This window comes from Silurus meridionalis, chromosome 9 (assembly GCF_014805685.1).
Source record: "Silurus meridionalis isolate SWU-2019-XX chromosome 9, ASM1480568v1, whole genome shotgun sequence".
Lineage (NCBI taxonomy): Eukaryota > Metazoa > Chordata > Actinopteri > Siluriformes > Siluridae > Silurus > Silurus meridionalis.
In genome coordinates this window covers 24,659,764-24,687,306 of record NC_060892.1, presented here as the reverse complement: position 1 = coordinate 24,687,306, position 27,543 = coordinate 24,659,764, and the positions used below count along the sequence as shown (strand labels likewise).

The following is a 27,543-nucleotide window of genomic DNA, read 5'->3' as shown; positions in this document are numbered from 1 at the left end:
CAAATCCCAACAAAATTGATTGAACCGCCTTCGGTTCCAGCTGTTGGTGACTCTCAAAGGTACAGACATAAATAACACTAAACATTTAGCCAATAGACAAAGACAACTTTATAAGACCAAAATATACAGAGGACATGACAGATCAGCAATGTAAATACAGAAAATATGTATATGAGAATAAATCTGGAATAGGATGTTCAGAGAATTTAAGAGAGTCTAGATTCTGGATGGAAAGGATTGTTTTTCTCTCTCTGTCTCCGCCATGTCACTCCGAGTGACACGAACCTATTATGCTGTCTGTCAGTTTATGTATGTGTTAAAGGACATTTAGGGTTTTTTCGGCTGCACCGTGATATATCACGAGGGGCTGTTTGATAATGAATGGCTTCGTGCGTCTCAAAGGAAGCGCTGCGCTCGTCTTTACCACCCTCCCTGATTGGTAGCTGTTGCATGAAAGAGAAAGATTCGCTAAGCGGGTGGGTGTTGACAAAATGAGCAAATTGAGGGAAAAAAGAAATTAAAGCATTTTTACCTTATTATAGGCAAGGGTTATAAGAGGACGTTTCTTTTGTAATGACTTGATTTTTCATATTTTGGAAATTAATCATTTTTAATCATTTAAAAAATAAGCCATGACCCCTACACCATGACCGAGTATGGAATTGAAACGTTCCCAGCATTCCTGTCACTTCTGGAAGTCTTTTTTACGAAGCGTGTCAAGCACCTCTTGTGATTCTGACTTATGAAGGCCGGTGCTCCTTGTGACTGCGCGTGCAGCCTTGTGCTTCCATGTTACAAAACTAGAAATACTCGAAATATTTTGATAACGCCTCGTGTGGAACAAATGAGCGCAGCGTTAAGTTGAATGCCGAGTCGTGTGCTGGCTGTCGAGGTCATCACAGTTTGGGCTCCTTGGCGTTAAATGACTTTAATCACTAGACAGCATGGGCACACATTCCATTCTTTCTAAGATATTTAAATACCCCTTACACTTACTACACACAAATTACTATGCACATTCATTGCGAATATAAATAAAGAGCTGCCTGCAGTTCTTTTGTGATAAATGGCTTGAACTGAGCCTCCCCTGGTTAAACATGCTGAATGATCCATCGTGGCCCGAAGTCGGCGTGTAAACAGTAATATGTTGTTTCCTCACCTGAGGTAAGGCGGAGTCATTTGGGGCTAAAATACACCAGGTCAGACGGCACTCAAAGGCTCGGGCGTCCTTTATGACTTTCCCGTCGGCAGCCTGACACACACAGACGCCCGTTCAGCTAAACGGAGGATGAATTGTGTCGGTCTCTGTCACACACATACATGTAATGAGGGAAAGAGTTCATACGCAAAACACGATTGCTGCTCGCTCTGAAACTCGGTTTTCTCGGAGCAGGAAATCAGTTCGATAGATCTTAAAGAGTAATTAGTAATCGAAAAAAAGGGAATCACAGCTCTTTTGTGGTAATTTGTGCACACTGCCTTAACGCTTTGCTGTTTTGATGCTTTTCTGAGGGCAGTGTCCCTGCCTCCTCATTAAAACGGCTCACAAACAGGATAATGAATCCCCGAAGACCCTCCGGAACGTCGCCCGCTCCACATCGCTGCCATCACTGCCATGGAGATCAAAGGGCTGACACTTCACATTAACATTCCTCACCACCATGCCATTTGAATCATGGGACTCTCGGTTAGCACAGAAAGAGCACGAGAAAGAGAGATAGTGAGAGCGCTCAAAACGTAACAATCTCTTTACCATAAAGCGTGAATGTTTCTCTCAGAGGGAATAATGAAGTGAAATGACTGGAGTCTTTTTACATTTTATTTGAGAAACTACATTTGTAGCAAAAAGTTCCGGGCACTTTCAACGAATGTCCTCCCCAGATGCCTTAAAACCTGGCAGTAGAACTCGCTATTGACGGTTTGGCCTCTGGGGACAAATGATGCACGAATGTCGTAAAAGACAATGAGCAGGCACTTGGTCGACATGAAGGACGTCTCGTCCATGGCATGCTGATGGAGTTCTTGGCAGACTTTGACGTGGTATTTCTTATGCTCTCTGGAGACTGGGGACGAACTTGGCAGCAACAGGGCGCATAGTTAAATCACACGTGAGGATCGCCTGGACTGTTGACAAGCTGACAAAGACAACAATGTTCAGGGGTTGAGCCTGTCACAGGTCTTCCTGATCTCTCATCATCTTCCAGTAATGTTCTTCCGCTCCTGAGGCACGCCTGCAGAATTACATGTTTGTTCTAACTTGCTGTCCATGATGAAATTGCAGACGTGGTAATGCACAAGGTTAGAACAGCACTAGTTGCACCATGTCTTTTGGCACGTTGGCTTATGAAGGTTGGTGCTCCCTGTGGCTGTGCGTACAGCCTTGTGCTGCCATCTGTTGGCATGTTACAATACTAGTACGAAACCTTTTGCTAGCACCTTGTACTTCACAGATGCTAGCGGAACAACGCTAGTCAGGCATTCCAGCTTTGGAATTAATAAATACACTAAAAAAGTTTGTGGACACCTGATCGTAAGATTCGTGCAATCATTCGTAACATCCGATTCCACATTGTTGCCCAAGTAACTCACCCAGGCATCTAATTTGCCCTATATCGGCACACGAATTTACTAACGTGATTTTTGAATGAGCACAAACATGTACAACCACAACCCAAAATCTAGCGGAAAATCATAAGCCAAAGGTAACCTAACCAAACAACAAAAGCGATATCATGGTGAACGGAATCGGCTTAGGATTCTATAAAGATTATTCCCGTTAAATGCTCGTTTGTTGTTGTGGAACACTGGTTGTTCTTTAGCACTGTTCTGTCTAGACAATTCTCCCAAACGTTTTTTCCCCTCAACTTCAGAAAGCCTGATCAGCCTGCTTATACTGTATCAGTGTGTGGTTGAATGTGAGGTTATTGTTGGGTTGATTGTGGGCCATGAATCCTGCAGGCAACAGCGTGTTGCAATCTCATGCCCAAGCCCATCGTTGAGCTCCAAAAAGGAGATCTGTTCAGCAAGTTTCAATCTGCAGCAGGAGTCCATGCTAACAACTACGCCTATGCTGATGTAAACAAGTCCTCCTTGTTTGGCTAGGTCGCGCCAGGCCGAGATGACGAGCAATTTGTGTGTCATCGAGGCACAATGACCTCATTTCATCCGATCGGCTCGGAGCGATGCCCTCGTCGCCCATTATCGTGGCTGCTCGGGGTGATGTGACCTTGCAAGCGGCGTCGTTTGAACAGCCAACCTCTTGGCCCGGGGGCTAACATGTGCGCAGTGGACAGGGTGACCCTCACTCGAAAATCCGTCCAGGGCGAATCTGACCAGGCTGTCAGTATGAAAAGAAGGTTCACAGTCCCCATGTTAAGCAAGGATAATCACCGCTGTCTTTTTCTTTTGTACATGTGCACAGGCTTCTTTTACATACATATGCATAAGCCAAAATGAGTACTAAAGTGTTTTTTTTCCCTTTATATCCTTATATAAATATAACTTTTTATATTTCTCCCACACTATGAGGTGCATTGGGCAGCAAGGGCCTGATGGCTTACTTGCCATTTCCGTAGCAGTTTTGTTACAGGGTTAGGTTGCTACCCCATCAACCGTCCTGCTCACTTTGCAGCCAGGCTTAACACCGTCCTTAGTGGAGTCTTTTATCCCCATACCCACAACACAGCACCCATGGAGGGTCAAGGGCCTTGCTCAAGGGCCCTAGAGTGGCAGCCTGGTATGGACCCAAACCCACAGCCCCAATGCTTTTTAGGGACATATCGGAATCTATATCTGGAAAGCTGCTTTGTGACAATGTCCTTTGTTAAAGGTGTTCCATGAATAATTATTATTTTTTTTTATTATTTACAAAATAGAGAGAGAGAGATGCTAGATGCTTGATAGATGGATCTTTCAGGAGAATGCACTTCTTCTCAAGAAGTCAAACAGTGTAGCCAACTAAACAGTGTAGCCATAAACATGGCTATATATAGACACCCCTTATTACACTATAATGCTCTTGTTGAACATCCCAGCTCAAAGAAATCTCCCTTTATACTCTTATAATGAGCTTCGTTCCTCTGGGAAGGCTGTTCAGTAGATTACGGGGCGTGGCTGTGGGGATTTGTGATCGTTCAGAGACAAGAGCATTAGTGAGATCAGAAAGTCAGTGGGATCAGTGTTCCAGTTCACCCCAAAGGTCTTCTTTTACTCCAATCTTAACTCTAATAACCATGTCATCATGATTTGTGCATAGCAACATCATGCTTTGGGTCAAGAACAGAACATATATGGATGTAATGGTTATGTGACCATGTATTTTGTTTTAGCAGCAATATTTTCCATTTGGTTTCTTAGATTTCGTGAGCAATTCACATTAGCAAAAAAGCCAGAGGTGGATCGCCTGAATCCAACCCGACCAAATCAGGTGACTGGAAAATTGGGAATTTTAGTGTTTAGCAACGTTTAGCTTCTCCATCAGCTGAAATTCTCAGAGAGACACTGCGCATAAAGAGGCGAGAAACTGTTCTAAGCAGCACTTGAAAGTGAAAAGACCTTTGAAATCTCAGTGGCCATTTATCAAGCAGGAACATGCAGGAAGATTTTGGAACCAGCGTAAGCCAGAAACGCAAGACGACCAGGCCTGTTTGTCCCGATGGTGCGGTACGATCCATGAGAGGAAAAAAGTGGCATAAAAAACAAGAATAGAAACTGAAAAAGGACGAAGGGATCAGTGAAGGTCAGACTGGCGAGCAGGATGAAAGTAAGAACCGTGTTTCTGTGGTGGAGAAAAACAAAACCATTTGCGGAGAGACGAAAGGGGATCAGACGAACACTTAAACACAGGAAGTCTGGAAGTGCGACTGAGCCAGAGATACACACCGTGGGATCTGCCAGGGCTTCTAACTCCTAAAAGGACAAACTCCCAGCAGAACATATCAGCTAACAAGCTTGTTGTCGAGAGCAAGGCAAGAGACAGCCAGTCTACCTGCATTGTTAGCAGGTGTGAAAATCCTCCTGGTATTTTCATGGAGGTTTGAATCAGAAGGGGACACAAACTACAATCTGGAAGGAATTCTAGTGAATGATTAGATGGTTTCCTCAGGACTGGAGTTTGGCCTTCATTAAAGTGATTCAGGAGCCTGGTAGAAGCAGTACAATGACTTAGTTAAAATGGGCAAAATTTAATTAATGCCTTTTATTGATTTTATTTCCATACATCACCTGTATACAGGCTATTTATTCCCTCTTTCCTTTATTTTTTCTTTTTCTTTTAATAAGGTAGACAGTCCTAACTGAGGCATTTTCCCTTTATTCTGTTCATCCATCCTTTTTTCGTACATTTCATCTATTTATTTCTGTCCACATGTTTATTAGACATTTGTTTAATCATTCAGTCTTTCATTCTGTCATTTCCAATACCATTAAGTTAGTCCTTAAATCATTCTGGCATTCTTTTCTTCATTTCTTCATTCACTCATCATTCCTCTTGGTCATTCTTGCATCATTCCTTCCTTGATAAATTAATTACTTCAGGTATTCCTTCCATCATTTAATCATTCTTTCATCATTCAGTAATTGTCATTCTTTCTCTCATTCCTTCAATGATTTAATCATTCCTTCCATCATTTCTTTTATTAATTTAATTCCTTCCATCATTCAATCTCTCCTTTCATCGATTTCATTCCTTCTGTCATGCAATCATTTCTTTCATCATTCAGTCATTTCTTCCATTATTCATTTTTATCATTCAGTCATTCCATCATTCAAATCATTATTTTCATCATTGTCATTCCTTCTGTCATTCAATCATATCTTTTATCATACAATCATTCCTTCCTTCATTCAGTCATTTTCCCCATTATTCTTTATACCATTTACTCATTCCTTCCATCATGCAATCATTTTCTCTAATTACTAATTCCTTTCATCATTCAATCATATTTTCATCATTCCTTATGTCATTCCTTCCTACATTCAATCATTCCTTCCATCATTCACTAATTTCTTTCTATCATAGTCATTCCTTTTAGTCACTCTTTTAGTCTTCATCATGTTGAACCCTGTCCTCATCATAGTGGACCCTGTCTCATCATGTTGAACCCTGTCCTCATCATAGTGGACCCTGTCTCATCATGTTGAACCCTGTCCTCATCATACTGGACCCTGTCTTCATCATAGTGGACACAGTCTTCATAATAGTGAACCCTTTCCTCATCACAGTGGACCCTGTCCTCATCATAATGGACCCAGTCTTCATTATAGTGAACCCTGTCCTCATTATGTTATACCCTGTCTTCATCATGTTATACCCTGTCTTCATCATAGTGGACCCTGTGCTCATCATAGTGGACCCTGTCTTCATCATAGTGAAATAGGAGACACTGGCAGGTCGAACATACTACATTTAACATCTTTTGAATAACATGATCTAACAGTGCTTTCCAATATTCAGCATTTAGTCCATTTGACTCGGTTCTGCCCATTTTTAGCAGGTAAGAAGACAGTAGTCATACTCAAGTGTGGATTAAAACAACCACTCAAAATGAGGGATTTTTGCACTTTACAGCATGTTTTCGAATTATGTGATTACAGTAACCAAAAAAAACCAAAAAAAAACCAAAAACAAATAGAAAAAACAGCGATTCAATTCTAAATTCTGCCAACTGCAAGAAATCAACCAAACATGTCGTGTATTTTGGGCCGTGAGCAAAGTTTTTTTTCCCTAGATGCAAGCTGTTAAACTGGCAGATCTGGACAGAGCTGTAGAGCTGCAGGAATGCCATGTGCTCTGGATATCTGCGGCATCAAATAAAGAGAGAATATAAACGCTGGGTGCGGAACGCTACTAAACGCTCGGAAATATTACTATAATTAAATAATCATTTACTTCGCACTCGTCGCCGCGCTTTCTTTTTTTTAACAAAGTATGTTTTCATACAACCGCGTACAACCGTCATCCAATCCAGCTTTTACTCGGCTCGCTTAATTACGTGCTGTTTTTAAAACCAAAGCGAAGAAGCAAACAAACTAAACGATCAATTTAGCTCTGATTCAGAGTTTGCGAATGGACTAATTGGTGTAAATGTGCCCCTAAGAGGACGGCGTACCAGTCAGGTTTCCTGTACCACTGGAATTCCTGAGCTCCAAGGATCTGAATGGTATCAGGACCCAGTACAAAGATGATACAATATAAAGATTGGGCTGGTGTATGCATTGACTGTTCTCATTAGCCTTCTTAGTGTATTTATATATTGTATATATATGTTGCTCGGAATTTAAAATATTTGTACAATTTTGTCGTATCGCTATCGTCAGCGTAAGATCGAAAACTCCTAAGTCAAACCATCGTAATTCGGTGGGGATTCAAGGAAAAAAAAAAAAAAGTGTGCAAAAAAATTACCTTTATAATACACTGTAGGACAATTTTTGGACAATTGACTTTTCCAGCACTGTGTGCTTCTGTTAGCACAAAGTTGGAGGCACCCAATTGCATTGAATCCCCTCGGATGCAGTAACAAAGCCAGATCCATGAAGACCTAGTGTAAGATCTAATGCTATAGAGCTCTGACCTCAACTCTAATCAAGTGGAACGTTGACTGCACCCCAGGCCTCCTCCCCTCACCTTATGGGTTTATTAGCAAAATCAAGTAGAACATCATCCCTGAAGAGTAAAGGGCTCCAGTAAATGGGGAATAAGTGTGGAATTGGATGTTTAAAAGGCAAGATGCGCTCCACACTATGATCCCCTTTGTTAACAAACCGATTTCAACAACCTGAAACCATGCACATAAACATAACTAAAAAGATTTGACTTTGAAATCCACCCACAGTAGTTGCTCACAGGACTTGAAATGACTAACCTCATAATCCGACCCTGAGCAAAATCAATACATCAGCTTTACCGAGAGAACATGAACTGAAAGGAAAAAAAAATGCATTTTTAAAAATCCTTTTTTTTTTCCTTTCATAATCACACTCGAGCAGAACTTGACCCTGAATCAACATCACTTGTCCAAACTGTCTCTTTCGTCCACTGCCAATTAAGGCTAAGCAGACTGCAATCTGTTGGACAATATGCTCTGTTCCTCTTTGCTACACAAGCACACTTACTGCACAACTGTTAAAGGGGAAAAAAGAATTACGCTTTGGAAAAAAAAAAAGAGAGAGGTGTCTACTTTCTTCTTGTCCGCCAAAAGCTTGGTTTTGCTCCTCTTTCAGCGCCGTCTTGTAAAAGACCGCCTAAAAAAAAAGGCCTTCCCGGAATCAACAGATGCCCGATTCTCTCATCTCTAGCCATCTCTCGTCTGTTGTTTGACAGGCTGTTTCTTGCAGAGAGCTAATGTACCAAGATCGCCAGATCTCTCCTTAGTTTGTTAGTCGACCTCTTTCTGCCCAGCAGATACCAACTGTCAGCGCAAAAATAAACAGGAAATAAATAAATAAAGATGTGTTTTTTCCTGTTTATTTTTTTTCTAAATCGCGAAACTTGCCGACACGATTATTTATTCAAAAAACCATGAAGAACGTAGAAGCGCCGAAACGTATTCATGCATATTAGAACCCCAAATTGGAATCTTAACACGTTACATGCAGAGAGGAGCGAATACAAGAGAGGTCATGAAAATAGTTGAGCACTCTTGGCAATTTTATGACTCTCTTCCCAATGTCTGCCTCTCTACAAGGCTGCCTGTCAGTACGAATTAACTCAGCGAGACAAGCTCTTTCCTTCTCAGAGGATGAAGCAAAGTCTGGAGTTGCTCAAACGGCACCCAATGAATCGTCTCTATTTCTGACCCAGAATCTCTTTGAGGGATGGAGGAAGGGGAAGAGAGGGAGAGGGAGTTAATATATCTACAGCTGTCTCTCCTGTTCTCTTTTGATTGCAGTGTAAGAGCAGTAATGCAGCAGTTGATTTACACTAAACACACTCTAATGTAAGGAGTGTAAGCTGTTTTTTTTCCCCCCATCATTCCAGAGCCTGGCCACTTTGAACAAGCTGTAGACAACATGTCTCCACTGTGAAAGACTCTGAGCAGGAAGCAGAGCAGAGCAATCATTTTTTTTTGTCCAGTACAGTATACCTTGTATTCTGCCCTCCCTGACCCCTAGTGCCGGTGTCGGTGTAATAATGATAGAGTTGTTACAGTAAGCACATCACATTATTGGAAGTAGATGTTGTCCGATGTTGTCTCTGTCCATGGTGCTGGAGAAGAACAGTGTGTTTCAGCAGAAGTGCACGGCGTGGGCAACGTGTTCATCACTGCAGAGGAAAACACATACACACACACACAAACACACTGGACTACATTCAGAGAACAATCCAGGGATAAAAAGCCTACTACACTGCCCAGAAAGAGAAATAGATGAAATCCTGAAGCCCACACGATTACAACCTGACAACATTCTTCTATTTAATTTTTTCTGAATAGTACACTATATGGAGAAAGGTTTGTGGACAGCTGAACATAAGATTCATATACATTCCACATTTATTTCTCATTTACTGTTATAATAACCTCCAATTTTCTGGGAAGATGTTCTACTAGATTGTCAGTACTATTTAGTAAAGTCTGGTACTTTTACATTTAAAGTGCGACTTACATTTATTTCATACATATGACTGAGCAGCTATGGGGTTAAGGGCCTTGCTCGGGGCCTAGAAGGGAGCTTGGTGTGTCTAGGATTTGAAACTCATGGCCTTCGGATCCCAAGTCCAGTACCTTACCCACTGAACTACCATATCCCCCAGGTATTTATGTCGGTGAGATCTTCCAGTCTCATACACACACATACACACCGACCAGGCATAATTTCCAGCCACCAATCAGGCATAACATTATGACCAACCAGCCTAATATTGTGTTGGTCCCCTCGTGCTGCCCAAACAGTATTGAGTTGTCAACATGAGCAGCATGAACGTCTTCAGCAGTTTGAGCTACAGGAGCTAATCTGTTGTATCTGTTGTATAGATTCTGACCACTGCAGACCAGAGACAGCCGAGTTTTGGAGATGCTCTGACCCAGTTGTCTAGCAATTACAATTTGTCAAACTCAATCAAATCCTTACGCTAAGCTTTTAACACATCAACTTTGTGGACAAAATGTTCACTTGTTGCCTAACATATTTCACCCACTAACAGGTGCCATGATGAAAAGATAACCAGTGTTATTCACTTCACTGCTCATAACCTTAAAATGCCAATGTCATGCCTGATTGGTGTGTGTGTGTATATATATATATATATATATATATATATATATATATATATATATATATATATATATAACAAGAACTTCCACTCAGAATAATATAAATACAGCACTTATAAGTAAAGTTTTAGTTGGGAATTATTATGTTTGGCTGTTTAATTACATCCTTGAGTTTGGTTAAAACCAAAAAAAAAAAAAAACCACACATTTATTAAAGTATGACATTTAGCTGTCGGACTTTGAGTGACATTCTGAAAAACAAGGTCTCCTGCAGGCTGGTTCCATCAGCCACTGCACAAATGGGCCAAATTAGCTCTGCATGGAGCCTGCTTCAGCAATCAGTGCCTAAGAGTGGGCCTCCTGCTGACCCCAGCTCAAAAAGCACCAAAAAAAAAAAAGAGGGAGTAGGAAACACAATAGGAAAGCCATCTAGCATAGCAAATAGACCGATGACGTGCAAGGATAAAAAAGATACCTTAAAAGAGTTGTTCTGTAACCAAAGCAATTAAGCCTGGGTTAAGTTGGAGAAGGTGCTGCATCAGCATTCATGGCTTCATTTTACACCGCTTACACAAGCAAATATAAATAATCACAGCGTAAATTACTCCTGAGTCCCGCTAGCGTCGGAGATATATTGTGGAGGGTGTGAGGAGGGGGGGGCTCTTTGGAGTTAGCTCACCACATTTCCCCCGGATTAATTAAATTGCAGTTCGCACACCTTTAGAAACAGCCATAATTATTATTTATAATACAATAAACACTCTGATCATGGGTAGCAGAGTCTTTCATCACTGTAGGTGCCTCAATCCTCCTTCACCCGCTCTCTCTCTTTTCCTCCGAGTACAATCCTCATACAGCTGCTGCAGTCATGGGTTCGTTTTCTGAATAAACACCACGAATGAATGAGTCAAATATTATTTCTGGTCTTTTTTTGTTTCTGCACCAGGAAAGCAGTGGGCAGCGTGGAAGAATCATCAGCATCTTGTTTGTCCAAAGAACCGGCTAAAAATACGCCACATAAACTAAACATAAACTCAAACACACATAATATTCTTCTAGCCATAACAAATATTGATAAGTTTCTCCTTTCAACCTTCTGAAGACCTCCAAAGGTGTGATAGATGGCACCAAGACGTTATCAGCAAATCCTTTACATCCTGCAAGATTCAAGATGAGGCTCAATAAACTGTGGATTATCCATCAGATTTATGGATTCAGATTAAGGTCAGGAACATGTGGAGGAAAAGTCAACTTTATATCAAGTTCCTCAAAGTATTCTTGTGATAAACATGGTAATGCACCTTCCTGGCATTACTTATTAATTCATTATTTATATATATATTACTACTTCTGGATTGATGTGGTAGCCTTTACTTCCCAATCGCTTGGGTGCCTGTGATCCTGTCACTGGTTCACCAGGTGTTCCCTGGACCACGTTTGGTAGGTATTAACCAAAGTATCCCAGGAACGACCCAAATAAGACAGTTAGACCTACTGTTTGGAGAATCTCTGCCCCAGTCATCTAAACCAGAGGTCCCCAAATATTACCTAGTTCTGAGAAAGAGTTGCTACTGAATCCAATTACCTATATACTGTATATTATTTTTAAAACATGCCCGTGGTGTACAAAACCTTAGAGACCCCTGATCAAAAAAAAAAAAAATCTTAGTTTGTGCATTAGAGTCAAACGATGTGGCCAGTCATATTTATCTACTCTCCGAAGATTAGCTCTTTGAATGAGCAGCTTTCCTTTCATAAAAGTATTCATGCACCAGAGGCCTGGCTGCCAAGATGTAGCACTGCAACTCATCCAAGGCAGCACATTTATTTCTCTACATTTGGGTTCATCCAGTTCAAATCCTGATCAGAGTCCAGAACATACTAGTGATTGCTCTTGTAGCTATATTAAAAATCAAGAATTAATCCAGGCTCACTGTGTGGACAAAGGTTTGTGGAAACCTGACTATAAGATTGCTATGTGTCCCCCCTCCATTTCTTCTGGGAAGATGTTCCACTAGATTTCGGAGAGTGGAAATGTGTGCTCTTTCAGACAGCAGGCCACTCGAGATCTTTCTACCCATATAACCCATATCATTAGAGGCATTGTAATGCAGGAACAGGTTTGGGTCCCCTAGTGAAATTGAAAGGTAAATTTCATGCCGCATCCAAAGGACATTTTAAACAATCATGTGCCTCCAAGTTTCTCGTCAATCGGCAAACAGTGTGTGCAGCTGGGGATGGTTTCACATCAACAGCCTGAAGTTCCATGAAGTTACTGAGCAATCAAAGAACTTCGAGGATAGTTTTGGACTGTAATTAATATTAAAAGTCTGCTACAATGGTTTAGGACCACAGGTTGCATTAACAATTCTGTATTTCAGCACCTGTCACTGAACAGCAACAATGATGGAACTGTAATGAATGGACGTTTAGTGATGAGGACGGGTTCTCATGCCTTCTCAGGGAGTTTTTTCTTGCCAGTCGCCACTGGTTCGCACATTAGGGATAAACTTACAATTTTAGGGAACAAATTTATAGGCACAAAACCAGTTTAATACAACGTTATAACCTCTTTAAATCTTACAAAGCTGCTTGAAGACCATGTTTATTGATAAAAGTGCTTTACAAACACAGCAAACATATTAGACTTAAGTTTTATGGACTAAACTTGGGAAAATTGGAACGCAAAGTGATACGATCTAAGATACAGCTTAATGAGAGCCAAAAAAAAAAGAAGAATCCTTTTTCAGAAGTCGTCCTTTCATTACTTTCCCCCTTTTCCCCCAAAAGAATATACAGTACTCACAAAGGTTGCCAAGTCGTGCTTGAGCATTTTTACGCCATAATGGCATCAAACCTTCGGGCTCCTGGCAGAGCATCAGTACATCTCCGCATTTGAACACACGAGAGTGGCCTTGGCAGCGACGGCTCACTGAGGGCTGAAAAGAAATCGTCTTAAATCGTACATATTGCACTTTACTTTTCCAGCAGAAGTATTTTTATGCATCAAAGCACTGGTTGCCAAGACACTTGCACAAGTTATGCTGTAACAGTACCAACCTTTCAGACTGGCAGAACAGTTCTGTCTGTATATTTACTCACATGCTACTGGCATTGTCTGCCAAGGCTTTCTGCCAACACCTCCTGTTTGTGGCTCTACATTCTAAACTAAGTGCCATTGTATAAACAAGCCATTTTTTTTCATCATTTGTTTGTCAAGACATGTACAGTGTACAGTGTGTACATGCTACAAACATTTTCACGTGGACAAATATGCTTTTTTTATTCTTCGGGAGTCACAGATTATTGAGTTCTGAGGTATTTTCTTCTGTGTATCAGCTTTTAATGTGGAAAAACTTATGCAGACAAAAGGAAATTTGAATCGGTGTTACTTCTTCAGACATCTTTTCCCCATTGTGTATTTTTCCCAACAAAACCAAATTAATAAACAATTATATGACATACATATATCATATATCAATTTGAGGTCACATATCCTCCACCCTTCTGAGAAGACCTGGGGTTCAATCAGCGTTCACATTCGACCCGATGGATTTGAGTTCAGAGCTCTAATGGAGGCCACTCAAGATCTTCAGGTTTGGGTTTCCTACATTATGTGAAGAAAAAAGGTCATGCTTTCACATTCAAAGACATCTGTATACAAATGTGTGCCTCCAACTTTGTAGAAACAGCTTAAAGAAGAAGAGTTGGAAAAGTCAGGTGTCCCGATCCTTTTTTTTTTTTTTTCTCTGTATACATCCTATGGTCCCTATCCAAGAGATGGATCCTGTTCATGGTAATATTCTGGAAACCTCAAACAGCCAGATGTGATCTTGAGGTGTAGCGTCTCGTTCCTTAAGAGGTCCCGCTACAGTAGAGAAATACGAAGAAGCGGTGAAGAAGAAAGAAAGTGACAGCTGCAAAACGCAAGCATAACTAATTCAGAGAGAATTTAGGGCTGCGTCCCAAACCGCATTCAAGACATCGAATAGAATGCATAAATAATAAACCTTACTGTGTACATCAGTGTTAGACCGGTCACGACTTCGATCTACTAGGGTAAGTGTGAGCTAACTAGCTTGGTACCATTGGCCGAATGATCCAGCATCAAACTGTGGGGGTGGTGGGGGCACCAGTTTCAATCACTAATACAGGATTTCAGTCTGCATCTCAAATCGTGGTCTTTACTTCTATTGAACATTACACACAGACTTTATTTTTACTTCCACACACTGAAATCTTGGCTTGTTTTATTTCGCAGACTTTCCACTGCCTTCCATTTGCAGAATGCTGCTGCTTCACTCGGCGCTCAGCTGGTTACGTTTTTTTCCTGGAAGAAAAAAAAAAAGCGATTGGGCAATGAGCTCGAATTGTTACATGGGAACTCACCGTGGCGGCCGACTCAGACACGTCATTGAGTTATATTAAGCTTAGCTGGAGCCACTCCGCATGCTGGCTTTGTACAAAAAGCAATAACAATCACACGAGGTGTTGATGTCACATGCCTACAAGTGAAACGTTCATTAGTGGGTATCTGGTATTTTCATGATGTGCACCTGCTATGCAACAATTTTAGACAAATGTTTATGGTCTTCTGAAAATAAAACTAGTATGTGCTTTTTGAAGATCCCATAATAACCTTGAAAGTTCAGGGAATATGTTCTCTTGTGTTTGTGCTTATTCACTCACAAAAGTCAGGTACTGATGTAGGAGGAAGTGAGGAGGTCTGTCAGGAGTCAGTGCTCCAATTCATAACAATGGGGGTCGAGGTCAGAGCTCTATAGCAGGCCGTTGAAGATCTTTCACACCTTCCAACCCATTTACTGTAGACCGTATCTTTATATCTTCATAGAGCTTCGTGAAGAACAGGGGCATTGTCATACTGGAACACATTTGGGTCTTTCCCAAGTGAAAGGAAAATTTCACGCTACCACATCCAGAAACGTTCGTGTGCCTTCAACTTTTTTGGGGGGAAGAACCACAAAAAAAAAAAAAAGGCTGGAAAAATCAGGTGTGCCAATACTTTTGTCCCTATCATGAATCTCTGGTAAATCTTTTTTTTTTTAGTTTGTTTGACATGGATTTCTTGTCCTTTCTCCACTCTGGTGGTCCGGAGAGCATGTAATGAACACATTTTCTAAACATCTCACTCGTTTTTGGGTCGAAGAATCAAACACCATAATCCCGTCCTCTGACGAAACCTAGAAGCCCACGTGACGTGGTGGTGTTTAGGGCAAAATTCCCCTTTTTTTTCAGCTCCACAGCTCGGAACGACGAAACAGTGCAATCAGAGTTCGTTTTTCTTTAATATAAATGACACCAGAAAGTCACACTTTTTACACAAAATGTAAGCAAAAAAAAAAAAAAGACGACTTTTTTTATATCAAAACGATCGTTTTCTCACCGTTTAAAGACAATTTTGAAGTTTGAAGACAATGCTGCGTGAGACGATGATGATTATTAAATCGGGAAAAGACAAGATAATAACACGATGACAAGGAAAGAGAATTACAGGTCAATCAGATCACAAGAATTCGTTTGTTCAGAGAAGGGAAGGGAAGGAGCTTTGAGAATAATATGATATAATAATATAATAAGAGATAATATATGACGAAGCGCACAAACGTGACCGTGAACATGTATATCATATGTACCAAAAGTGTGAGGGTGGGGCGATACAATGTTACTGATACAAACCGCAATCATGGCGGAATTCATACCGTATTCAGTCAAAAAGCGACGTCGAGGAAAACGTAACAAGCCGTGACCATCCGTGCCGTGGAGGCCTTGAGGAAACGAATCGTTCTCAGGGAAACTCAGGGAAGGGAATTTCATTAGCATGGAGTGTCCAGCTAGCCTGTAACATTGTAGCGTCGGACTTCACGTGTTAGCCGTCAATAGGCAGGAAAAGGTATTGTACAGAGGGGGAACTAGTGAGGAATTACAGAATGAGGAGGAGAGAAGGAAAAAAAAAAAATGTAATTAAAAGTACTCATCACTCAACATGACTTGCTCTGCGTTTTTCGAAAATTGCTTTCGGAGCTCTTGGTCCTGAGCGAGTGTCAAAGGATGATTATATGGAATTTAACAGACTATTAAGAAAATGGCACAGGGTTCGCTGTGCCGCTTTGCCTGGTAAGAATTTTTACATTTCTTTTTCCATCTACAGAACTGAAATATATCTCGCAAACAATTCTACTATGAGGAATATCGCACTACATACGTACTACCTCTAGGGGCAATTCTTTAAAACAATTCGCCCTGACATTTTGCATAGAGTTATAATGATAATAATAATAAAAAATCCGAAAGTGCGCACATTGCATTTAAGACGAGGTGCTGTAGTGTCTATATTGGTTTTCCGCTTCAGATCAGCAGCACTGTACCGCTGTGTTGTCGAAGGATACGCTTTATCTCTGCTTACGTCTTTACTCGTACGTTCGGAGTGTGTTTTTTTTTCTCGGCCTGAGCGAAACTATTTGGTCGGAGACACGTTAAAGGAAAGGTTAATTCCGGAGACTTTTTGTCCGTTTGGGTGCTCACGCCCCGGCTGTTATCGCTAGAGCAAAGAGAAATGGCAGGTCACACGAAACAGAGAGGTTAAAGTGCGGCGGTTAATGGAGACGAGGTCGTCACAGGGCGCGGAGCCGGGCTAGAAGAGCCTCGACGTCGGTCTCTCCGTTAGCCAGGCAGCTTGGAGGAGTCTGTTCCTTCTCGCTATTTCGCTCGCTCTCTGGGCGGTGGGCCGGTCTCCGCGGCGCAGATGAATGGGCCTCACTCTCGTAATGAGCCTCTTTGGAAGCGGGGGCTCGCGCCGAGCTGAAATTGATATTCTGCCGAGACCGTGACCTTTGCAGGGGTACCTTTGTGTTTTCTGCAGGATAAAATAGAGAGAGAGAGAGAGGGAGAAAGAGAGAGAGACAGAAAAAAATATGAGTGCGTTCTCATCAAAGTATTTATCCCTGTTAGCAGCTTTTAGAAAATTGGCTGCGAGAAGCCGGGGGAGTCATCAGACAAATGAGAGGCAGCCCAAGGAGGAGAGATGGTGTCAATCATCGAGCCATGCAAATGACACCTGTGGGACGAACACTAACGTAATTAAATCCATGCGTATCCTTGTACAAGGGAAGGACGGCACCGACGAGCTTCTCCTTCCTGCACAGGGTTTCTGCGGGTTTCACCAAGTCAAATTTAAAACCTTTTGAAGACCTTTAAAGTAAGAAATGTAAGACCTACATCACGACATCAAACACACACAAATACGATGTTAGCACCCGGCCCAAACCGAACCCTACATTCATTATTTTCAAGCAAGTATCACTGAACGTAGCATTTCCCCCCATAGCTGATAAAGAATATCTGTTTTACGTCTGTGGTACGATCTGAGAGAGATTCGCGCCGGTAACAGAAGAACTTTAACGCCACAGAAACTAACAAACAAAAACATGCTGAAGTGCTGCAGCAGCGTTTCAATGAGCATCAGATAGACATCGGAAAATAAAGATCGGTTTAAAATGATTTAATGTTCAGAACTGCGAATTTGAGACTTTTTAAGGCCTAAAAATTTTATTTTTATATTGTAGACTTTTTAATACCCTGAGGAAACCCTGCTAGAGGAAACCTTTCACACACACACACACACACACACACACACACACACACACACACACACACACACACACAATATTTAGCTGTAGGCACACACCCTGACCTTTCTCTCTGACCCGGCTTGTCTTTTTCATTTTAGCTCCGCCCTCACATGTGCAGTGGGAGTGATCAGAAGTGCCAGGCCTCTGGACTCCTGCGCTTCACTCCACCACACGGATCATTAGCCAAAGATGTACATGATTGACTCGACCACCACCACAAAAAAAAAAGATTCTCTGCTATCCTTTTTCTCCTCTTTTCTCCCTCTCCCCAGCTTGGCGAGCAAAGACGAGCTGCCATTTCTTATGGATTACAGCCCTGAGCTGAGTGCATTTAAACTTTATCTGGCTTAAAGGAAAGAAAGAAACAAAAAATGGAGATGTAGACAGACAGACAGGGGGGGAGAGAGAAAGAGAGCTTGGATGGTGAGAAAGCGAAAGAAAGCTAATAAATAAATCCATATTAATGTGACCTCTCTTCTAAACAGAGCAGTGGAGGAAAGTGTTTTTCATCCGAGCGCCGTTTCCGGAGCGCAAGGACGCGTTGTCAGAATCGGCGGCGGCTCGTGGCTCGGCCGCATCTCTCATCGACCCTCTGAGAGGCAGATTCAAAAAGTGACAGAGGCGGATCAGGATGGGGTTGTGAAACATCGCAGCCGCTTTTGATAAACGACAAAACCAATGACAACACTGCTAAACAATACGCACAGTTTTTTCAGCGCCGGAGTCTCAACCGCCTGTATTTGATCAGGTTTTATGGAGAGCTGTTCCAGTTCAATTCAGTCCAGAGAGGAGGCTGTGACTGTCAGACTCATCGGACCTCCGGGATTTTTTCCGACGTTGCGGTGACAGACAACAACTAACTAACCCTTCAGACAACTCAAACTGCCCGCGACAGCTCCATCCAGTTATGATTGAATGGCATTTTAATTGCAAATGAAGCAGTTCTGGAGGGATGTGAAGCACACGAGCGCTGGGTGGACTGTATAGGCAGGATAATTGATGCTATGGAAGGAGCCGCGAGGTTGTATTGCGTTCCTCTCTCATTACTGGTGTGTAATAATAAACGCATTTGTTTGTTGCCCCGTTGCCCCGTGCTTCAGGCCTTCAATTGTACTTGCTCTATCCTGCTTTCCTACTCCCGGATTACTCCGACATTGCTTTCCTGCTTTTTTTTTCTGTTTGACATTTGACTCTGATGATGCAGTACGATCGCGCCAGGCTCTGCGCTCGTGTGTGTGAGATGAGCAGGATTTAATGAGGGTTTTGTAAAAAAAAAAACCTCTTGACCACTGGATGATACAATACGACTGCATCAAGCCTGCGTAAAGACCACTGTACAAAGGGTCATGTGAGGAAATTCTCATCGCTCGCTAATCTGCCTTGTGTAGCTTGAAACTGTTCTGGTTTCGAAGCGAGGTCGAGTCGCACCTTGTATCCACTGCAAAACGTTCCGATTTCAGGATAGTCTTAAATTATCTTTATTATCCAATTAAACTTCTAGAATAGGAAGGTGTCTAACTAATTTTCAACCTTTCAACCCACACACAAACACCGAATTAACAAGTAGGGTCAGACAAATTCTGGGAATTTTCAAGACAGGAAACTTTAAATGGGAATTAATGGGAATAAACTGAGAATTTTCAGGATGTATTCTACATAATAATTCTGGGTAAAACAAGCGGATTAAATGCGATTTCAGTTGAATTTATACCCTGCACGATAATCAATCACGTGCACACGGCACACTTATTACAGGGCCACTGAGGCCACGCCCCCTGCATGAGCTGTGCACACATCATTTCATAATTCCTGCACATCTATTAGTTTGCATGCACATCATATTATGACCAAACTAAATGTTTCTATTTATGTTTGTATATGATACATTTTATATACATTTCTAATTGATTCCCATAAATTCCCAGTAAGATTCCAAATTTCCCCAGGTGAAGTTGCCAGAAATTTACCGGGAATTTTCCGCCCTCTTGCCACCCTAATTATGAGTAAGTAAACTTTATGACTCAAGGTGTTTCATTTGTTCTCAAGGTCTACAACTACATACTTAATCTTGACGTCCAATAATCTGCAAAAGTATTCAAATGAAAGATGCTGAGATATGCAAAGGTTTGTAGACACCTGGGCACCAAGCTGCACTCTTCTGGGATGGATTTCCACCAGATTTTGGGTCATGGATGTACAAATGTCTGGTCGTTTGGCTACAAGAGCATTAAGGGTACTGAATCTGATCAGGTTAAGAGGTTTGGTCGTTGTTCCAGTTCATCCTACAGTCCTGCAGGTTGTGGAATTTAGGACATTTGAGATCTTCCAATCTCTTAACACGTCGCGTGTTCGTCTCGCATTGTGGAGCCGGTTGGAGCTCCAGTGAAGGGAAATTGTACTACTAAGTGGTATTAAAATAAGAGTGTGGGAAGAGAATAAGACGCACATATTGGTGTGATGGTCGGGTGTCCGAATACTTATGACAAAGAGCATAAGACGGGTTGAGACTCGTGTGAATTTCAGGTCAAATTTGTGGTTTTTGGTTCTGGAAAAGATTGACTAAAGATAATGCGCATAAAAGAAAAAAACGTCGGGGGGCCTCCTCTTGCTTTCTCAGCATCAGTTTCGAATTTTATGAATCCTGTCATGTGGGTCAGACTGAACTTAACCCGATCCGATTCATCTATCAATCACAGTGACCGATGGTGGCGTCCCTTCTTACAGCCGTCCTTTCAAACCGTCCATGCGCATTGGGACCGTTTCGATGGCTGTTCTCCCACACAGCATGTTCTGGCATAATGGATGTCACTCTTGCCTTTTATCGGCACGTGTGCCGCTCGGCTCGGCTCGGCTCGGCGCTCGCAGGATTTTGCTCACGTCCGGGGCCGGCTAGCCGACACTCATTTCTCTCTCCAAATAGAACAGGAGCGCAAAACAGATTTCTGACTCGTGAGATCATTTTCTCTATTTGCATTTGCACAGAAGCTCTTAGGAGAAGATGACTTTTCATCTCTCTTGTTTATAACCACCTAACCACCCCCCCTCCCCCATCTCCTTCCACCCAAAAGTTTGGCAGGCATCTGAACAGAACGTGACAGACGACAAGGACGCTTGATCAGTCTAACGAGCTGCTACGCAGGCAGGCAGGCATACGAAGTGCAGTGACTTTCTAATAAGGCAATAACCATCACCCATACCCTGTTTTATATACTCGCTAAGGGATTCGCGTCGGCATAAAAGTGTGCACCGGATACGAGTTGGCATTTACATCGCCACCACCATCGCCCAAAAACTATTTCTATATGATTATTCGGAATAGAATACGGATTAACATGGCAGAGGTAGAGCTTCCTGAAGACAGAACAGGGAAAGAAGGTCTGGTTTTATTTTATCTTTTTGCACTACAAAGGCGTGTATGTGAAGGGTCATGCTGTAGAAGTCAGAAGGCGCTGGGGTCTGTCCGAACTGGAGAAATAAAAATTGGATCGCACTGCATTGTAATAGGGGTGAATCATATCGCATGAGCAGATGCTTTACATGGGTTGGATGATCTTGAGTGGACCCTAATGAACACTTATGGGATGAATTGGAACTGTACAAATAACCACAATCAGAAGAATGGAGGTTACTATACCAGGAAATTGGGACCAAATGTCGAGCGGGATGTTTAAAAACAACAATACCGATCTTGTGTGTCTATATAGTGTGTATAGACAAATACACAAAAGTGATTATGAGACCTGACTTTCCTCAAACCGCAGCCAAAACGGACTGGAGGTGACGGGAACCGTGAGTGCAGACTATGTGAAATTCAGATTGAATGCTGATGAAACTATGACAGAACGGTCACAGATACCGAACTCAGGGTCACACCGAAAGCATAAATACTACTCACTTCTTGATGCTAATCTTTCTTAATCGCGAAAAAATACAAAATCTGGATGGTCTAAAGCCAAGAAAATGGTATTTAAATGGAAAAAGAACAATAGGAGAATGGAGAAGTCTCGATAGCTGGCAGTAAAGCGATGCAGGATGATGTAATGCTACCACTTGATGACTAAATCTGGCCTAATGATCGGGCTTTCCTGCCGGACCTCTCAATTTCGCTCTCTGTGAAGTCCCGGCGCACTCGTTTATCTACATTTGGGCAATAAAAAAAAGAAGGCTGGATGACACAGGGTGACAAGGTTGGGGAAAATCAGAGCTAATTCGGTAAGAGGGTGGACCTGAACCCGAACCACGAGCGATAAATAATACCTTAATTGACGCCGAAAACCCAGACAAGACCGTGTGTTTGAGTGCATGAGGGAATCAGTGAATTTTTGTGCATGGCCTTATCCCCGGCACAAAAATAAAAGGGTGAAAGAAGGGGGGGGGAGGCATTAATGATACAAAGCGGTGATAAATCTGGCACACAAGGAGGCATTAATGTCAGGCGGAGGACTAGCAGAGCGATGGCCTGCACATTTTCCCCGTGTCCGCGCGAGTTAAACAGTAATTAAGCACATTATCACTGCCGTAGCACATCCATGACTGCTTCTCTCCCCGCACATCATCGCGTAAAACACATATTTATGCTTCTCTACCGCCTGATAATTAAGGACGGGACCCAATTAAGACGGAAACGAGAGTGTGGAGAGGTGAGACGCCGCTGACGTACGGAGTCGCAGTGTTCTGCCGGTGTTTGTCCAGGAGCCTGCTGGGGTTAGTGTGAGTCATATCCATGTGTTATACAGCGTTCCTACACATTTTCCATTTCAAAATTACTCTCAAATATCCAGAATGTGTAGGAACCCTGGTCCTGATGATCTACTTGGATTTTTGGTTAGATTTTTCATTCCCCTATTTTGGTTGGTTTAATTGCTGGACTGTTTAGAAGGTCATGAGTTCAAATCCCACCATCACTAAGCTGCCAATGCTGGGCCCTTGAGCAAGGCCCTTACCTGCTCAGGAGTGTGAATGAGATCTGGATAATTGCTTCTGCAAAATGCCCTTTAAGTGCAAAAGTAAACTTGACTCCACACCACGTTAGCTAAAGGTGGGGGTGGGGGTCGCTTCGGATCCATAAACACTCTCAGTTCCCCTTGTAACTCCCCCAGGCGGCGTGAGACTCCCGAAAAGCATCTGCACGCAGACGCTGCTTGTCTGTGTCTAATAGACAGCTTGTTGTGGTCGCGGTGCCGTGGTTGTATCGAGTCCTTAACAAAAAGCCGCAACGGGGAGTTCTAATCCCAAAGCGTTCAGCTCCGTGCAAAAAATTAATTAGAAATTAAAATGCCTTAATGCTTACTTGAACCCAGGGAGAAAAGAAAATGTCAGCAAATGATGTTTGTTTAGGGGATCAGGCGACTGAAGGAGACTGGAGTAAAGTGTAGCTGATAAGGCGTTAAAGGACTTTCGGATTAAAACATCTGCTGCTATAATTGTGATCCGGAAGAACTGTTTACGAAGACGCGACGCGATTCCTTATAACGGGCGTAGTAACAGGTGTGGGGTTGCATTTAAACACTGTATACGAGATGGTAGCAAAAAGATTTGAGACTAACGGTGCTATTCTGCCCTCGTCTGCGATTTCATCACGGAAGAGCCAAAGTGAAATTCTGCGTAAAACTGGGCCGATCTGCCACGCAGAGACGTGACACGGCGTACGTTTACCGCCTCGAATATTCATCTAATATGTGGTTGCTCCCCACACTGTTCCCACATTGTTTGAAGTACACAATTGTATAGGATGCCTTTGTTCCTGTATTGAGAATAAACAAAGCCAGCTCCATGAAGATATGATTTCCATGGGTTGGAAGATCTTGCTCTGATTAGAGCTGCAGCTATCGATTAGGCCAGTAATCGAGATTTCTTTATTAAAGTGCAGCACTAAATATGCAGGCGTAAACAAGACGGCTCTCTTAAAATGAACAAGTGATTTGTTTCCTTTTTGGAAAAATGAACGTTTTAATTGCTGAAATTGCAATTTGTGAAAATTCAACCCATTTAAGTGCATTTAATTGCCATATTACATCAAAATGCAAATATAAATAAAAATAAAAAAATCTAATAAAAGTAATCTAAATCTACTTCAAATTACTCTTTAAAAAAAAGATTAAAAGGGAAATAAACACTGTGTTTTCTTCATGTTTTAGTTTGAAATCTTCACCTTGCTGTTCTCTCCGTTCCTTCATTTTTTATTCTGCAGTCTCTTCTGTGTTACCTGTCCGGAGCGCTCCAGAGTTTAGCGGGTGGTGCGTCAGTAAAAACGGTCTGTGTGGAAACACGGTGCTCTGTGTGAAGTTGGACTAAATGAAGCATTGATTGTATTCGAGTTATTTGAGAAATCATTTCATCCCTCCTCTGATCTTGAACCTTTTAGGAAGAGTTGGAAAGCTGACTGCACCCCAGGCCTCCTCACCCCACCTACATCAGTACCTGACCTGACAAATCCCTCCAAAATCTAGTGTCTTCCCAAAAGTTTTTATTCTAACTGCTCATGACTTGCATGGTAAAAACAAAAGTGTTATTCGGGGGGAGAAAAGATGCTGCTGTCGAGCGGCACGCGATCCGAGACGCCTACACGCGCTTCTGATCATGCAGAAAATAACTTTTATAGCTTTCAGTTAGAAATAAATCATCATTATGAATGTATATTTATTCAATCCTGCACAAACGCTTATTAACGATCACAAATATCTGAACCCAAGGGCTTTAACACCGAGAGAATAATTTAGGCCATAAAGCAAGTCGATGTTTGATCTCAATCTGGAGCCGGAATGCAGAAAGTGCAGCCGTCGACGGCGTGGTATTAATTACAGCGCGCCGAATCAAAACGCGAGTGAAAAGCAACGAGGTTAGTCAGACTAGGAAACTCTCGGGGACGGATCTGGAGCAGAGGCGCTAAAAAGCTAATCACGGCCACTGCAACGTGGCCCACGCAGAGCCGGAAAACAGACAATATTTCCATACAAGTAGCTAATCAGAACTGCAGACCGCCATCACCGCCATATTGAGAGCCCCCTCCATTAGGGGGCGCCAAAGCGGATCATCCATCTCCCCCTGTCCTCTACATCTGCCTCTTTCAAACCAACTACCTGCATGTCTTCTATCACCACATCCATAAACCTCCTCCTTTTCCTCCTTCCTGGTGCCTCCATTCTCAGCATTCTCCTACCGATGTACCCCATATGTCCCTCCTCTGCACATATTGGTCATTTTTATTCTCTTTTGTAGCTGCCCCTGTTTCTGCTCGATGCTCTGGCGGTAAGCTGCAAAGATGTTTACAGATGATCTGTCCCGCAGAAAAAAATATCAATCCAGTCCAGCCTTCGAGAGGACAGAGAGATAAACATTGTCCAGACTGTAAGAGCTGACATCACAGCTGTAATCCGGGATCAGCTCCAAACAGCTTCTATTTACAACCGAATAACTTATCGAGATTAACTGAACGTGTTCGCAAACGTGACGACGGAAAAAAAACAGATCACGCACGAGACAGAGGAGAATGGAAAAAAAAAAAAACCTCTCGATTATGATGTTCACTGAACGGACCGGATACAAAGGCTGAGGTTCGGAGCGGCGGCGAGCCGGACCGAGTGGAATTTAAATATTGATTTTGCTCGACGCTAAGGGTTTATAAATACATGTTAATCATTTGGCTCGAAACTCGTCCTCCCCTCCCTCCTCCCGTTCCCTCATTTTTCTGACGTGGCTGTAGAAAGGCTCGATCCAGGATCCACGTCTGTACCCGGAGAGCTCGCCGTTTCTCCAGGAGCCTGCTAATTATTCTCCTTGACGCATTAATATTTATTTCGATTCGTCTCTCGCACGCCTCTTTCATCCATCTCGGGTCTTTTCTGCTCCCCAACATCCCTCCGTACACCCACACAATCTTCCACTCTTTCATTGTCTTTTAGTTTAATGAGCAGACAGACTGATGAGCTGCAGACGGGAAGAGCGAGAGAGGCAGGACGAGCGGAGGGGTGCAGACAGTGGGTCTGTCACATACCCAGGCTCAGGACTGAAGGACGAGGTGATGGCGCTGATCCGACTGGGCTGGAATAAAATGACACAAGCTCAGGGGGGCCGGTGAGGAAAATGACCACCGGCGAAGAGAAGCTCGTGCCTGCTGGCTAAAGCCAAGATTTCATCCCTATGACTGATGTCTTGCTTAAAGTCTGGAACATTATTCGACAGCCCGAGATGCATTAACGATCCTTTTGATACGATTACAACGCAGGATGAAAAATGCTATGCCAGGTTTAATCATATTATATATAAAAAAAAAAAGATAAAAAGTATATATATATATATATATATATATATATATATATATATATATATATATATATTTTTTTTTTTTTTACTGATAGAGGTGCAGTTTGTAAAATGTTTCTAGAGATCCAAAAAAATCAAGGAACTTTTTGGTCCTCAATAAACAGAAACCCCCCAAAATTTGCAGTCTTAGCAGGACTAAGTAAACAAGGCTTAATTTTGATTCATCGATTTCGGTCTCGCTCGTGTGTTAAAGTTAGTCTTTTTTGAAATTTTTCTTAAGGTCAAACAGTGATATCAATGTCACAGTGACTCCCCAATGCCGTTCGATCTTCGTGCGTAGGTTTTGGTGACCACAGTGGTGTAATTCAATTGATTTGTACTGATTTATTTACAAGCGAACCTGCTCAAGGCCACAAAAATAGATCTCGAGACACTTCGCTTCGTGGCCTTAGTTACTATATCAATACAACGTTGTTTGAAAAACGAAGTGTCACACTGGCAGCTCTACGTGCTTGATTCTATGTTTTGGGCTTATATAAATATATATAGAGAGAAAAGAAACACACACAGTCCCTGAGTTACGGTGGTTCGACTTTTTCGATCCTACAATAATGATAGCGATATGACAAAATATTTTTCGTGCGGCAGGCAAACGTACACTCGTCCACGCGCTCGCTGTCATTTCCATACATGCGGTAGGGTTTATACAATACGGCAGTGTCAATTAACGAATTACAGTATACTGCCCCCTACTGATCACTTTCTTTAAGAGTCCAGGGTAGGCTAGGCGACTTATGATATTTTTAAGTTACGATTGGGACGTTAGAAAACATCCCCACTGAAGGCTCTGCCCCAGCGGAACTGCTCTGGACTAAGCTAGATAATTTTTTTCTTTTATACAGCCTGTTCCTCATTTAGTCTGCATTTTGCTTTTATAATAACCTCCACTCTTCTGGGAAGATGTGCCACTAGATTTTGGAGTGTCCTTGCGTCGGTTTGTGCTCATTGATCTAGTTGGTAAAGTCACACATGTACCGATGTAGGCAAGGTGAGGAGACCTGGGGTGCTGTTCCAGTCCGTCCCAAATGTGGAACGGATGTGTTCAGCACTCTCAAGTAGGCCACGCATGATCTTCCAACCCATGGTTTTGTGCATCGTCATTCTGGAACAGGTTCGATTCTCCTGTTCTATAGTAAAAGGAAGATTTCGTGCTACCGCTTCCAGAGACGTCCTGCACAATTGTGTGCCTCCAAATCAGATTGCAGTTTAAGGATTATTTCTGCGTTCGACAGCATGAGTCGATTCGTGTTCGGACGAAATCAGCTCGGTACTGTAGGTACGGACCATGCAGGCAGTGAGAACGATTTCATGCTGCGAGACGGAGTGCTGCAATACTGTCATCACATAAAAGGAAGCGAGTG

At 42.4% G+C, this 27,543-nt stretch overlaps 1 protein-coding gene across 1 annotated transcript in view; it reads right to left on the bottom strand.

Moving 5' to 3' along the window:
* Positions 1–15,498: 15,498 nt before the first annotated feature.
* Positions 15,499–27,543, bottom strand: part of diaph3 (diaphanous-related formin 3) — a 287,165-nt gene continuing 275,120 nt past the window's right edge. Inside the window, 1 exon segment of the mRNA XM_046857511.1 lies at positions 15,499–17,085. Within this exon segment, the coding sequence (XP_046713467.1) occupies positions 16,844–17,085 (242 nt within the window). The 3' untranslated portion in view covers positions 15,499–16,843.